Raw genomic sequence first — 16,492 nt, forward strand, 5'->3', positions numbered from 1 at the left:
TGATGTAAACGGTGTTGTCTTCACAGTTTAACCATTAGGTGTGTTATGCAGCCATTATGCTTTTTTAGGGGAAGCTCTCAATCTGATACAGAAATACTTTCATCTCGTTTGATGTCTAGTTTCATGTGGATATTTTACATAAGTAGAATCATAGAACTGTAGAAGGGTTTGGGTTGGAAGTGACCTTAAAGACCATTAACTCTGCCAGGGATGGGGCAGTCACAGCTTCTCTGGGCTACCTGTGCCAGTGCCTCACCATCCTCACAGGGAAATACTTCTTCCTAATATCTAATCTAAACCTCCCCTCTGGCAGGTTAAAGCCATTCCCTGTTGCCCTGTTCCTTACAGGCCCTTGTCAAAAATCCCTGCCCAAGTTTCCTGTAGCCCCTTTAGGCACTGGAGCTGCTCTAAGGTCTCCCCTTCAGGAGCCTTCTCTTGTCCAGGCTGACCCAGCCCAGCTCTCTCAGCCTGTCTGCAGAGCTGAGCTGCTCCAGACCTCGCAGCATCTCCATGGCCTCCTCTGGACTCACTCTAGGAGCTAGATTATTTATCTCTTTAAATATGTATTTAAAATGGATGGATACCTTTTGTAGATTCCTGGTGATTGCAAGTCACAAAGTACATGATACTAGACAGGGAGCTGAGGGACCTTTCCCTGGTTAAGGCTTAGCTGTGATCCCATGGATGTTTTGTAGAGAATGCAGCATGTCCTTGCTGAGAGCTGTTTGCTTGTGCACAGCCATTGGCTTGGCACCAATCTGTTAAATCCTGGCAAACGATTTGGAAGGAAGCATCAATCCATAGAGAACAGGTCTTTCTGCAGTGACACAACTGACTTTTTTGATTTTGCTGTTGAACGGCACCAGTTTCGCAGTACTAATGTTTTCTGGGTGTTCAGTTGATCTCTTGCAGAAACTGGAGGAAGGATGTTAAAATGGATGCTGTTCATTCTTAACAACAAATCCATGACTTCTGTCCCTTTATTCTGGGATTGATACATTGATAATAAATGGAAAGTGATTTGACCGTTCTTCTTAGCTGCAGGCATAGACTTGAAACGTAATCCTTGGTTTCCTGTGGTGGAGAGAAGTAAAAACAATAGTATTTGAAGCTTTTTGCATATATACATAGCTCAATTTTGATCTGGGAGATTATAGCAAAAACACCTGAGTATGCTCATAGTTGTAATGAAATATATAGCTATAACCATGTGATGTAGTGATGTGGTTACATCTGAATGCTCGCTGAGGTCTTAAGGATACGTACATGATCTCTGCAGATGTGATATGCTTGGTTCTTTTAGGCATAGAGAACAGTCAGCACAAGACAAATTATAGACCACAAAGCGTGTAAAATGTTCTTGTGAGTGTATATTGTTGCTTTCTTTCCAAGGTATGTTGTTGGGCTCACCTGATACCTGCTCTGAATTAATTCATAGTAGTCTGATAGTGCTGAACTGTTCTCAACGTGTGAGGCCCAGAGACAAGTGTGGCTGATTTTAACACCTTCTGCCTCATGCACTTGAATATAATTCAATATAATTTGTAAGATTACATGTATGTGTAAGCAGTAATTAAGAGGTAGATTTTGTGGATCAGGTAAGGATGTAAAATGGGAAGGTTTTCATTTGCAGTTATTTAATTTCCAATGAAAATGATCTTACTTGCAAATAAGCAGCTTTGGACTTTGCCTCCCCTGCTGTTGTGTGCTGCCAGGACTGAGCTTTTTATGTCGGTGACTACAGAAAATATTTAAAGTAATTGCTAAAATAGAAGGTAAAAAGGGTGGATGTGTGTGCATGTATCCGAACTGTAGTATCTCTTCTTTGAAATCTGGAGTGTAATTGCATGAAGATACAATATTAAAGGCTAATACAATTACAGTAAAATGCAGAAGGATGCAGTGAGTTATAAGGGTTTCCATGAACTTGTAAGTGCATTTTGAAATTGTTTACTGCCTTAGTAGTGCAGTTTGTTTAAAGCACTTCAGTACGATCCTTCCTTTAGCAACTAATGCTTTTGAAAGTAATGATTAAAATTTGTCAGACATTTAGATGTTTGCCTACAGTTTTAGCAGTAAAGTGTTAGCAAAGAAAGACCAGGAGTTTCCAAGACCAAAGTTGGCGTAAAGAATGCATAGCCTTTCCCAAACTAAAGCTTAAAATGCTCTTTCTGAAAAACTTTAAGGATCTACCTCTGCTGCTGGTGAAAACCTGACTGTGTGACTATGGGTACAGAACATCCTGGTTGCAAGGGTTGGTTTGGTGGATGTGCCATTTCTGGCACAGCAGCTGATACTCTCGAGTTCATTTTTCTCTGTAACTCCTCTGACAAGATGCTGAAGGACAGGATGGATTTAAATGTCAGGACCAAAGCAGCAGCCTGTGTCCTGCGCATGGGGAGGAGTAAAATTTTGTAAATTACAATAGAGAAAATTAAAGAAAACATAGGAAAAGGAAGTGGAAATGAGGGTCACAAGGATGATCAGGGGACTGGAGCACCTCCTGTATGAAGACAGGCTGAGAAAGTTGGGGCTGTTCAGCCTGGAGAAGAGAAGGCTGCGTGGGGACCTCAGAGCAGCCTTCCAGTACCTGAAGGGGACCTATAGGGATGCTGGGGAGGGACTCTTCATTAGGGACTGTAGTGACAGGGCAAGGGGTAATGGGTTAAAACTTAAACAGGGGAAGTTTAGATTGGATATAAGGAGGAAATTCTTTCCTGTTAAGGTGGTGAGGCACTGGAATGGGTTGCCCAGGGAGGCTGTGAGTGCTCCATCCCTGGCAGTGTTCAAGGCCAGGTTGGATGAAGCCTTGTGTGGGATGGTTTAGTGTGAGGTGTCCCTGTCCATGGCAGGGGGGTTGGAACTAGATGATCTTGAGGTCCTTTCCAACCCTAACTATTCTATGATTCTAAGATGAGGACAGCAAAAAGGGACTGTGAGGGTGTGATACCAGGTTAGTTAGGAGGTTACATAATTCCATGCAAGGATAGAGGAGAAGAAAATGGTTTAAAATGTTTGCTTTTCAGGGAACAGGAGAGCGTTGAAGTTTCTAACAATTAGTGTTTTACCTTCCTGTCTTTGAGCCTCCACTGTGATGGTTTAGATTCCTCTAGGTGACCTTTAATTCCCAGCCCCACTACACCTTTGGCTGCCTTCCTCTCACCTCATCACTAGATGAGCAAAAGCCGACATATGGTGCCTCTGATTGTAAGTGATGCATTTTTAAAGTCTTGGCAGGCCAAAAGGAACAAATAACTGTCGTGCTCACGCTGTGGGCATTCCTCCAGTGGGAGCAATGACTTAAACCACTTTGGCTTTTCTCCTCTTTCCTGCCAGATTTTCACAAATATTGGTTGTATTTTCAGAAGTTGATCTACAAGGCAAATTCTGAGGTTGACTGACAGGCAACATATGTCCTTGTTTTCGTCTTAAAAAGAAACTGTCCAGAAGTCAGGAAGGGGTTGACATCCGGAAGTAAATCTGGAAGTAAAGCTGGTCACTTCTTTTGAGCAAAACATAAGGTTGGTGGGAGGAGGGTGTTTTGTCTTAGGACAGAATAGATGTGCTGGGGTTGTATTTCTTTGTAAGCTGAGCGGGGTCAAACCCTGTAAAAAGGGACCCACTAAAGAGCAAGCTGTAGCTTGTGTCAGAGTGTTTCCCTGGAATAAGGATCTGGGCTTGAATCCCATGTATGTTAGACTGCTTCACCTTAAACCTGTACCTTGTGTTACTGATGAATGCCAAGATCCTGGCAGACAGATCGATTCTTCATCCAAGTCTTTTGCAGCTATTACTCTTTCCCTGAGCCAAGAGGCAGATGCTAGCTCCAACCTCGGAGGTTGCGGCACACAGGTTGGGGATGCTGGGTTGGAATGATTGGCAGATATGCCAATTGAATAGCTGTATTGCTCGGATGCCTGCTCTCTCTGACATAAAATGTCTAGCAAAGGCTTAATTTAGACTAAAATTTATTAACAAAGGATTTACTTTAATGAATAAGGATTTCACTAAAACTGACTTCATGGCAAAATTTGGAACGGAAGAACAGTGAATGTTAAGTTAAATATGTGCGCTAGGAAAGTGGCAACTGCATGGTTAGAGAAATGACTGCTACCCATGTGTCTTCTAATTTCTTGATGTTTTGAATTAAAAAAGCATGTTAGGCACAGATAAAAGGTCTCAGAAATATGTTTAATTGAAATTGAAAACTAGGGCTGATACTGAGCAGACTGTATTGGAATTCAGCAGACTGAATTTGGAGTGTATTATCACTTGAACATGGGATGATGTTCAAGGCCAGGTGGTACAGGGCTTGGAGCAACCTGGTCTAGTGGGAGGTGTCCCTGCCCGTGGCAGGGGGTTGGAACTTTAAGGTCTCTTCCAACCCAAACCATTCCATTATTCTATGGTCCTTTAAACTAGCACTGCAAAGCCTGGCAGTGTAGCACTGTCAGAGTTGTTGAACAGTTGTAACTAAAGCAGAAGTGGTTCATGCTTCTACTGTAAACACTTGAAACATCATAAATTCTGAAATACACTTAAAATGACACTGTATGAATTTTAGTTACTCGATTGAGCTGAAATGATAAACCAAAATCTGTCCTGTACTTAGAAAAGCTTCACCTTTCCAGGAATTATTCGTCAGCGTAACCAGTGAGCCATGGCTGAATGTCAAAGGAAGGGGGACAATAAGGAGAGATTCCAGTTCAACATTCACTTACTTAAGAAAATTAATAGCCAATTTAAATAAAGCAGAGTTCAATCTCTTCATCAGCTGGTACAGTCAGTGATTTCTTGCTGCTACCAAAGTTGTGGGCTGACCTGGCCCACAATTGAAATAAATGCTGAAAAGGATGATGGTGTTAGACAGGAAAAGCTGCTCGGGGGGACATTTCTCAAGCTGTTTTGCAGATAAGCAAACAAAATTTGGAGTAGGCTTGAAATAACTCAAGGGTTTGGTGTAATTAGAGAAATGGTGAGAGGAGAGAAGGTGTTTCAAAAGAATCATAGAATCATAGAATAGTTAGCATTGGAAAGGACCTTAAGATCATCTAGTTCCAACCCCCCTGCCATGGACAGGGACACCTCACAGTAAGAAGTAGAATTGCAACGTCCTTTTGGATGTTAATGAGATCGTAAAATCATACGGTGATTTTTAAAGGGATACGTGAAAATTAAACTCTAATTGAAATCACCTCTTAGTGTCTTTTTAGTAAAACCATAGCAAATCAGAGTTTCTCACTCAGTACTATATTTTTAATGCTATTGGAGAAGAAAAGAGTGGGCAGATGTTTTCAGAACTTTCCTCCATGTCTGTGGTAATACCTCATTTGTTTCGAGACAGAACTTGAAACTTGTAACATGCCTTGTACTCAAATGTCATGAAATGGTACAGGATCTTCAACAATTATGATTAAAGCCCTTTACAGTTCAGCACAACGTAGAATTTGGAGTGAAATATATCAGCAAAGCTGAAATGAACAGTGTGGGTTACTCAGACTTCTTGTGATTAGAGCTGTATTTCATTTCCAGGGATTGCAGGACGGGGGATGGTTATTCCTTCTGCTTATCATAGCAAAGAAGGTGTGGTGGAAACCCAGAGGGATTCCTTAAAACTAATTTGAAGCTCATGGTTAGCATTCCTGGAATCACCAGTCTCTTCCCCCTATTTCATAATTTACTTATGTTAGGCTTTAGTATGTTCAGACTCTCTGGTTGAGTGAGTAAATCGAATTATGGGCCTGAAATGTCTAGTGAATATAGTAATAGTTACAAAGACCTGCAGTGTCAAACTGCCACCTTAAAGGGCTTGTAACACATTTTGTAAGTGTTAATAAAACACTTTTTTTTTTTTCCTGAAAGCATGACTAAAGTGTATTACAGGAACAGAAATGGAGAGATCCTGAGGAAGGCAGATATAATCAATGAAGCATAGACTGGTTTGGGTTGGAAGGGACCTTAAAGCTCATCCAGCTCCAACCCCCTGCCACTGGCAGGGACACCTTCCACTAGAGCAGGTTGCTCCAAGCCCCATCCAGCCTGGCCTTGAACACTGCCAGGGATGGGGCAGCCACAGCTTCTCAACCTGTGCCAGTGCCTCACCACCCTCATAGTAAAGAATTTCTTCCTTAGTTTAACCTTTCATATGTTCACGTTTTAAAAGACTGATTTTCTAAGAACAGCTGCAGAAAATGTTCATTGTTATATGTAGTTAACGGTTTTGTACACTCATACCAGTATCTTAGTATCTTACTTCCCTGGATCTACCTTTGTTACTTGTCCTGTTTGCTAACCTTGAACACATAGTTTTCCTTGTGTCTGGGGTTGTCTGTGATAACACTGACCATCTTTAGCAAAAGCATTTGGCAAGTTACTGATTTTGAAAGCCTTTATAGCAAAGGAGTGCTGTTCTTAATAGCTAGTATTGTTCCTTTTGTGTAAATACTTTGTATGTTATGATGCTTAGGGAGAAAGCTCCTGTTTCTGTGTAGTTTAATGTCAGTAGCAGGGGCTGGAACCGCAGCTGCTTTGGGGTAGAGAAACACAAATTTAAAAACTAAGGTGGATAAATATTCTGGTTACCTAAACATTTGTATGTTTGTATGGTCTATTCAGGTCTCACAGTACGAGTGATGAATATTAATATCATAATAGTACAGGCCTAGTTTGTTCAAATGCTTGATAATTACAACTGAAAATTGCTACTGAGTGTTAGGTATAAGTGGAGTGTGCTGTAGCCCAGAATACTCGGTTGATGGCACATCTGTATGAAATGGCTGGAAGGTCTCTGTGTTACAAAATTCTCCTCTTCTATACCAGAAGGACAGTTGCCTAAATGATTCCTGTTTAGTTTTTGCTTTGCGTGCTACTTGAATTGGCCCTTATTCTTAAAATGCAAATGAAATTAAGATAACGGTGCTTCTCTTTTTTTAAGCTCACTTTGCCACTCTCCTCACCCCACCATGCTGGTTTGTTTTCTCCTTACCAGTGCAGAGGCAAGAGAATAAGAACATTCCTCTTAAAGAAGAGTGTATATGTACTCAATGTATTCTGTGTGTATATATAGTGTGTGTGTATATATATTCATATATGGATATCTGTTTGTCCATATACATGGGCACACATGTATCACACAGGTATATATATTGTGTGTATGTATATAGGATCATGACCTTACCATTGAGTTTTTTTCTCTTCATATCCTATCCTGAGATTTCTGTATCTTATAGAATCAGGCTTTTACTGGATGATTTCTATTTCCAGGAGCTTGTTTGACTTCCTGTTTTGCCATGTCAACACGTTACTTTAGTGGCTGCAGTTCCAGCAACATAAGGTGAGGACAGGAGAAAACCTAATAGTGTAGTACTAACCAAATCAGTCAGCTGAGGTGTTCCTTGAGATCACCTACTCCTACACCCCAAAGAATAGGATATTAAGTATCGTTAAAGGGTGTCTAAAAGAATGTGGACTGATATATATATACATAGAGGACGTTTGTCCTTAGTTCTACATAAAAAATACTTTCTTTGCACTTGTTTTACAAAATGTCATGTTTCTCTTTCAACCCTGTATTTCTTTGTAATGTTTTATAGCATAAGTTCAACGAATTATACAGCATTGTTACCGTCTTTACCATAGGCTACTTCTTTGTGTAATTATGGGTAATCTTTTGGGCAACTGGCAATTACAGGGCTGGAAAAAGTAGCACAGTCTTTCTGACTTCCTAACTGTTATGGAATCACTTCGTGACTGATATGAGTGGTTTTGATAACTTAGTGAAGAGCTGTTCAGTTTTACCAAGGTCATCGAGTATTCAAAATCTAATTCAAAATTGTTTACTTGTTTGAAAGTGTGAATGAAACACCTTTTTGAGTGGAAGAAGTTAACACACCCTACCAGGTTTTACTGTACTCTGTCATTTCCTCTGGGCAATAGAAGAATTAGGGAGTATCTAAATGTCTTTTATGGGGTGCTACAGCTTGGCATATACCTCTTTCATCAACAAATGAATTTCAGTTTAAAATATGCAGCCTTGTTTTTCTTATGATCAAAGATCTGTGTGATGTTCACTGAACTCTGTGGAAACAGCACTGATAGAGGAGATCAAAAAGACAACTACATGAATATAGGAAGTAGATAGGAGCATTACTGAAGCATCCTCTTTTCTTTTCCCACTCCTTTACTTGGCCTGAAGGTCACCAGCTAAGGAAGTCATGGCTGTGCTGAGTTAGCCATTCATACATGAGGGAAATGTAAAGTTGGCTGAGGAGAAGTTAGAATTCTATTGCAATTTGAATTTATTTACCACAAATTATAAAGCCAGAGAGAACAACAGTACAAAGATGGTGGTGTTTCCTTCCCTGTGTTCTTTGTTTTTTGCCTGAGTCCCAACAAGGCATTGCCAGACATCCAACAGTTAGAAGTGCAAGTAAAGTTACTGTCGTTAGATGCTGCAGTTTCTTTGAGAGCATCTCTGAAGCTGGAATCCATAGGAAGCACTAAGCATTTTATTCCATGCTTTATGTCCATATGGAGCCCTGATTTTGTAATTGTTGTTTTGGTGAAACAGCAGAATGACTTGGAGTCCTTGTGGGTGCCTGATGGAATGATGGTTGTTCTCCAGTGTATTTTGAAGACACTAAAGACTGTCTTGAGAACTGGATTAGCTTTTATGGATGGGCAGCTTTGTTGACTCCAAATACAACATCTAATTCAGTTTTAACAGTAAACGTTGTGCTAATGAGAGAATTCTGGATCATGATAATGAAATCATTGTTTTGGGAAACAGTTCAACTTCAGCCTAACTCCACTTTAAGTACAGTAACTCCATGGAAGAAAATGCAGGCTTGTACCCCAGTCCCATATGTGAGGAAACGAGAAACGATTACATCTGTGACTTCCTACAAACAATGCTGATGGGTTTTGGCATAAGGAAAAGAAAGGGAAAAGTCAAACACTGCAAAGGAAGCAAACAATGTTTTTACTTATCTATACCCTGTTGTGAAAAAACTCTTGGCCTCAAATATGGAGGGGCAGAAAGGACAACCCTGCATTGTTAGTTCTTCCGTGTGACTCTGTTCATCCCTTCTCCATCTTATATTATTTATTGTCCCATCATTATACTCCCTGGACTTCTATCTTTACCAAGTAAGAAGTTTAACAGCTTGAAGTTTACTGTTCTGCAGTATTTCTGTTCTAATGACAGGTTGTGCTTTCCTTGAGTAGAATATTGGGGTACTTATCAGCCGTCTGTTTAAAGATGTTTTCTTACTGCCTTCTTCCCAAACACATCTTGCTCCCAAGCACATCTTTACCTTCAGGTAAACATACTTTCTACAGGAAAATCATTTAGGCTTGTCTTACGTGACTGAAATCGTATTGGCAGGATTGATCAGTTGTGCAGAGCAAGTCCGCATGTATTTTGACTCAGGGCAGGACAAAATATGTAATTGTATTTTTATATTGAATATCCTTTGTAAGAGTATATTGTGCTTACAGAAAGCATTGCTAGAAGGTAAGAATAAGTAGTTGAAAAGGCAAACTATAGAAATGTAGGAAGTAAACACACTCATTTGGTTGTAACTCTGGTTGGTCGAATCTAATGTGTGATCTGTTAGATAATTTTGCTGCCATGGAAGGCTGTAGTCCAGTTTGTTAAAGCTGAAAATGTTCTACTTTGGTTATGTTTCTGGTGGATGCACAATTGGGAGAGAATCAGGAAAATAATTCCTATTTAGATTCATGTTTTCTCCACCTTAGGGAGAGATTGACAATATGCCAAATAGCCATTTCTGTTTCCAGATGATGATGAGTGGAGCATCCTCTACGTGCTGGTTTTCAGATTCAAGTCAGCACTGGTACACACGATACAAACTGGCCTAAACGTGTTCCATGGTCCTGCCAGCTTCCATCTCTGTTATTTAGTATTTTAACTTCTGGAGTCAGTCATGCTTTACAATAAGGTGTAGTTACTCTAGCTGTGAAATGGCAGCTAGGCTTCCTGGGTTTGCCTCCATCAGGAACCTGTGCTTCAACCTTTATTTTCTTCATACATATCTTCATGAAGGACTTGACATTTCTGCTTCCTTCCTCAAGTATTGTCTTAGTGGGCTGTTAGCAAAGGAGAAATTCTTGCTGTCTTGAAAAGTCTACACAAAAGATGGTGGTTATGTTGAACGTAACAGTCCTGAGTTCAACTCTCAGGTGTCTGTCTGAACATGGGTAAATCTCTGTATTTCCCTTTCTCCATTGATAAGTCGGTAAAAGTATGGAAATTCCAACAGCTCTGCACAATTCTTGAGTCCTTAAGTGTTAGGGAAGGCACATGAACTGATGAACAAGTATGGTTTCTAAGGTTTAGTCTGGATAAAGCACGGGTGATTTTTGATTGACTCATTTATAGCCTGAAGTTTTTATATGTAAGATTGTACTTCATGCAGAAGTATTCTGCACTCAAAGTGATGTACTTTGCATTTAGCTTTGTGTGCAGTGAATCTTGGACTTACACAGCCTAAAATCCAAGTAACGTGTACCCTATTTAAGGAAGGAGCTATTGATTTTAAAATTATTCCTTACCATACTATGGAACTAGTAGCATTCTGAAAACCTGGTTTTGATGCTGTTTGAACAGATCTGGAAAAGATGCTGGTTTATTTCAGTTTCAGATGGGGCAGGAATGGACTTTAAGGATTTTACCTATTGAAATTTGGTGTGTCACAGGTAGCAGGGACTGTTGTAGAGTGTGTTGTTTGCCTGTACTCAAAGCACCCTTGAAGAAACGCCTCTTGCTTGAGCTCAGACCTCTGCAAAGGCTTGTAACGTAATGTCGCCTTTATTTGTCACTGGTAGCTATAGCCTGTACCCATTCTGTTGCTATGTATTTACAACACCTTCAGGATCAAAGAACTGCTGCCAAGAAGGCTTCTTATGAGGAATTTTGACCTACTTTTACAGTTGGCACCACTTTGCCTGCCAGAACCAGGTAGACTGTGAACAGTATGTCTTCAGTGAAGAGGTCCAGGTTGACGTTGGGATAAGAGAACCCTGTTCGGCAAAGCAAAAGAAAGCATTATAGCAAACAGAGGTTAAACTTCTTCTTTCCTTCTTCTTTCCCCTTCTCTCAGGGGTGCAAAGTGAGTTTGCCGGAGAAGGGGTGTAGAGGCTGCAGGTTTGGTTTATTTGTGTGCACGTGTTTGTTTTCCATCCGTTTCCTGCTGCTAGCTCTGAGTTCTGCAGCACTGGCGGGTGTGTGGAGAATCAGTTTGCTTTCTTGTGATTGCTTTAAACAAGTTCAGGCTGCTCGCACCCTAAGATTATTGCAGGTGCCCTTCTCCTAAAATGTAAATGGGGAGAAATAGCTACAGAGCTGATGTTTTCAGACCTACATTTTTGCTTTGCAGGCTGTGATGGGGTTTTTCTTAATGTAGTATGTGACTGAAACAATATATTATTGAGCTGTCTTTGTCAAGTAATAGAGATCAGTTTGTACATAATGTTACCAAAAAGTCATGTTGCACTTCTCCTTCCCTTGCCTTTCTCCTCCCCTTGCTTGTAAACCATGAAACTTTGTGAAATGTTGGCAATTTAGTATTCCTACTTTCAGTGTCTAAAGTGAAGTCTAAACCTGGGTAGTTTATGCTATAAATGTGCAGTACATGAAAAGAAAATCATAGTTGGTTTTCAGACTTTTAATCTGAACAATTGTAGACCTCTACATTAGGAAGAAGTGAGCATGACTAGAAAATACCTGTGATTTCATTAGCTGGCTGCGACAGGACCCTGGATGCCTTTTCTTTAAGTGCTTAACATTGATCAGGTGAATTGATCCCAAGTTTCTGAGCACTGCTTTTGGAACTTCATCCTTCACTGTTATAAGGAATGATAAAAAGGAATTTGTTTGCTTTTGTCAGCAGAAGTGAAGGACTCAGAGCCAGGTTTGATGAGGTACCCACCTAATGGACTTCTGAATTCCTTATATTAATGAAGTGAGAGTTGGATTTGGGGAGGGAAGAGGAGGAGTTATCTTTGAACCAAACACTTTCTATGATTAGATTCTCAAAAACAGCCTTCTAATTTCTATTAAGCTATTGATTGTTTGCAAGGAAACTTGAAGGGAATGGGTTTTACTAATTTGACTGTGTATTAAGAAGGCTGAAGACAGCTTTACTGTTGACTCTTCAGCAGTATGGGGCCCCATCTTGAAAATGTGAGTGGTGACATGGAAAAACTCAGCCAGTGCACTTGTAGGTTCACTCAGTTTCTATCCGTTTTGGACATTGATGGAGGGTATCAATACTACAGCAAGGGCTCCGTGGGTTGCAAGTTCCATCACACCCTCATATCCATGAGCAGGAGTGTGTACTTTTAATTGTAAGTACAGGTGATATCTGAATTATATGGTAAATAATCATAGAATCATTAGACTTAAAGCTCATGTAGTTCCAACCCCCGGCCATGGGCAGGGACACCTTCCACTTGCTATAATAATAGTAAGAAAGATAAATAAAAATAATAGTAAATTGAGAGAGTATTCAAAAGCTGTTGATACTTATGGAGATCATGTGTTGCTCAAAAAATCACCACTGAGGTAGTTTAAATTCCTATGTGGTGTTTAAGTACTCTGGAGTTTGGAAGACACAGCTACACCATCACATTAGCAGTAAGAAGTCACGTCCCTCAAGAGTTGGAAAGTCACCAAAAGGATAGCCTGGAATATACAAAAGATGTGGAGTTTGGAGCCTGTCCACTGGTGTCCTGCTCTCATTATCCTTGTCTTTGTCCAGAGCTTTAAAAGAAAAGGTCACACTGTTTTAATTTCATTACTTTCCTCCTCCCATTCTGGATTATTAATGGCACCGGAGTGGATCTGATCTCTTAGCATATCCAGTGCCTTAGGGACTAGATTCTGTACGAGACCAGTGGTCACAGCAGTCGGCTAGGAAAGAAATAAGAAAGAAAACTTGCTCATACTTCTTTCTCTCTTAACTAGGTGTGTAGGTATGTTAAAGCCAACCTAGCAGCGTGTTTTGCAGCGCTTCCAATTCATGAATACTTAACCCCTGACACTGCTTTTGTTCAGAAGAATGTCTTGCAACTTGTGCTGTGTAATGATTTTATACCTTAAAGAGCATTCAGAATCATTTTTTTTTACTGTGAGCTTATTTTTAGTAACCCAGCGTTTAATGAAAAGCATTAAACAACGTGAGGCTTTTGCAGATCATTCCCTGCATAGGAAAGTTCCCATTTTAATGTGGATTTTATGCCTTTTCCTCCTCTACCGTCTACTTTTTTCCTTAACCAATGACAGGAAGATTCTTAAGGCTACTTTCTCTTTAAGGACATACTGCTTACATAAATAGCCCTTTACACTGTCTTCTCGTTTTATAATACTAATTGTTTATCGGAAGATGGGAAATATTCCTTAGAAATGTGTTTTCCTGCTTGTGCATGCCTTGTTACTATTTCAATTATGCAGATTCTTGATGCTGTGGAAATTGGTGCCTGATGACGCCAAGGCAGCTGCACGTTGTTAGCATTGTAGGCTGTCAGATGATCATGTGGGATTCTTGCAGCATGCAACATTCAATAGGATTGAAAAAGGGCTTTTGATGCAAGGCATAGCTTTCAGAATATATTTGTGCCTTTTAGTTAGCTAATAGAAAATCATAATTTATTCTCTTTAAATTTAAAATGCTGCCTCATTTTTCTTCTGGTTGGTTTCATTTTGGCTTCACTAGAAGATGCATCTGGTACATCCACGATTGAGGAGTTTTTTAATGATACTGTCGTTCAGTTCACTTACTTTTTTTCCTTTTAGAGTCCTAGCTAGCCAACAGATTACATGATCACATGTTCGTTCAGTCATTCATATAGAATACAAACCACCATGCATGATTTCTTCTTCTTTCTTTTTCCTCTCTGCCTTTTTTATTCCCTTTAAGTTGCTTTGTCATGTTCTCTTTTATCATTCAGCTTAGTCTTTGTCTTCCCCTCGCTACTATTTGTTCTTTATTTTCCCCATGCTTGGTTACTGCAATATTATTTGATTAACGGGCTGTGATGATGATGAACCTGCACACTGGAGGAGCAGCTACTACAGTGGTGATGAAGGGATGTAATAATGGTCGCTATCCTCGGAATTCTCTCTACAGTGACTGCATAATAGAAGAAAAGGCAGTGGTCCTGCAGAAAAAAGACAATGAAGGATTTGGATTTGTGCTCAGAGGGGCAAAAGGTATGTGCTTCTGTGTGTGTGTTTGTGTGTGTGTAATGTGCACTGGCATGAAGAAATTTATACATCTCGGAATATAAGCAGGAATTATTCTTGGTGCACTTGGTTGCTAGACAACAGGATTCTCTGTATGCTGTACTACTCAGACGGATTTTAGTGGCTTCTGTCTGAAGCAGTTTGCATTTTTACATAGGAGAAGCACTGTATAATCGTTGGGGGGTGGGGGGGGAGAAAGTTTTGTCTGTATTTCTGTTGTGTTGGTACATGTAATATTTTGTCCTTAATGTGTTCTGTTGTGCAGTTTACCTAACTATGGGAAACCTGCTTTCCTTATAAAACCTGCTTCTTGGTTTCAAATGTCAGTCTATTGAAATAGGTCTGCGAGTAGAAATAGACAAGAGAGTGATGTTTTGTTTAAAATAGGTGTGGATCTTCTGCAAGGTGACATTGGTGCAGTTTTAGTATGAAAATATGATCTTTTTTTATATCTTCAGAAGCTGCACGTATGTTGCATGGCCTGTAGTGTGCTCATTTTAAAAGCTGTTCGTATGTTAAGCTGCATGTTACTTTTCTGTAGGCTAAAACCTATAATAATGGCATTCCTAAGAGTTAAAAAAAGCATTCTATTTAATGCTTTGCTTTTTAACTTTCAGTCCAGTTTGCTCCTTTTGTATTTAAAAAACATACATATGATGGTATGTCCCATCTCTTGCTCCCCCTCATTTTACATGGGTTCTCCCTTGCCTTGCTTGAGCATGAAAATTATTCCACATCTTCAGTCTTGGGACATCGTTTTTGCTCTCCTCTCTTCCCTCACCCCTAAACCATAGATTTTCAGTGTTGTAAAAGCTTCTCTAATTTTAGCTAAAGAAACATGTTGGGAGTTGTGTTAGGAAAGGCACCTTTCAGCTAACCCACCGGCAGGAGTTGTCTGTGCATTGAGCGGGTTACTCCCTCTGTGTAAGCCCAGCAATTTTGCCCAGATTTTCTCTGTAACAGTGAGGGCACCTCAGGTGAAAGACCCAAGGACTTTTCTGCTTGTATGCGTACGTGACAGAGAGAGGGAGAGCTGTTACAGGGCCTGCTGTGCCTCCTTGCCTAAAAAGTGATTCCTTCTGTTATCTTCTTTGTAATATGCCTCTAAATCTAGAAGAGAAAAATCAGTTTGGGCTTTTGCATCCCTTCCCACTCACCCCATCCCCCCCCTCCCCACTTTGGCCAGATGCTCTCTTCTGGCTGTGGTACATCATTTATTTTCAGTTGGATGTTGCCAGATTTAAAAGCATTTTGCTAGGCATACAAAGGCTTACTTAAAGTAATACTGAATATCCTGGAACACTCAGAATCCAGCTCTTGCCTCATGCAGCTTGATTTGGTTTGTGTCAGTAAAGAAGCATGTCTTTTTCTCTCTGAATGGAAGACCTGTGGATTGCTATTGCAGAGAGACTGCACTTTATTCCCAGCATCTTGATATCCTCTGAGGCAGAACCCTCTTACTTTGAGCACCCACCATTTTTTGAACCATAAATTTCAATGGCCAGTCATAGGCCTTTACTCAAGTGGTATTTACAAGCACTCCATAACTTTCTTATTTTACTGTGGTGTTTATTTTTAAAGCTGATACACCAATTGAAGAATTCACCCCAACTCCAGCCTTTCCTGCTTTGCAGTACTTGGAATCGGTGGATGAAGGGGGAGTAGCATGGCAAGCTGGCCTGAGAACTGGAGACTTTTTGATCGAGGTAGGAGATCCTGCAATTTGATTCTCCGTGTTCTGTTGGGGAAATAGTGATGTTTTCCCTTCGTTGGGAAAAAAGTGGTGTGATGCTTCTGAAGAGCAAGTGCAGTGGAGTGACACCAATAATGTACTTCCCTTGATCTATATTAAAATCTCGTGCAGCATTTAGGAAAGCGTTTAGAAAAGAGTCATGTTCAGGTTGGCTGGGAATTTTTAATTTGGTCTTTTTGTTATTCGAGAACACATTATCAGAGACATTTGGGAGGTTTTATTCTTCTTTGCATGATAGATTTCTATATTTATTGTAGGCTGTCAATTCTGTGGTCTTGCAGTCACTAGAATTGATGACTTTTTATGCAACTGTTTCTGCAATCAGAAATATCAGTGGTCTAATGCTGGTTTGAAACCATGGAGAATAAAGCGAATCACCTTGGCTTGAAACGAGGTATTTCCAGCAGTGCACTATAAATACAGTCATATAAAAAATAAGCAATGGGTGTCATTGCAATAGAAATTACTTTATA

General features: G+C 40.1%; 1 protein-coding gene across 2 annotated transcripts in view; it reads left to right on the top strand.

The window, feature by feature from the left end:
- Nucleotides 1-16,492, top strand: part of SHANK2 (SH3 and multiple ankyrin repeat domains 2) — a 366,357-nt gene that overhangs the window by 206,271 nt on the left and 143,594 nt on the right. For both annotated transcript variants that reach the window (XM_065685197.1, XM_065685198.1), the window contains 2 exons: nt 14,151-14,233; nt 15,848-15,972. In XM_065685197.1, coding sequence (XP_065541269.1) covers nt 14,151-14,233; nt 15,848-15,972 — 208 coding nt within the window. The remainder of the gene's footprint in view (nt 1-14,150; nt 14,234-15,847; nt 15,973-16,492) is intronic.

Source organism: Lathamus discolor, chromosome 6, assembly GCF_037157495.1.
Source record: "Lathamus discolor isolate bLatDis1 chromosome 6, bLatDis1.hap1, whole genome shotgun sequence".
NCBI lineage: Eukaryota > Metazoa > Chordata > Aves > Psittaciformes > Psittacidae > Lathamus > Lathamus discolor.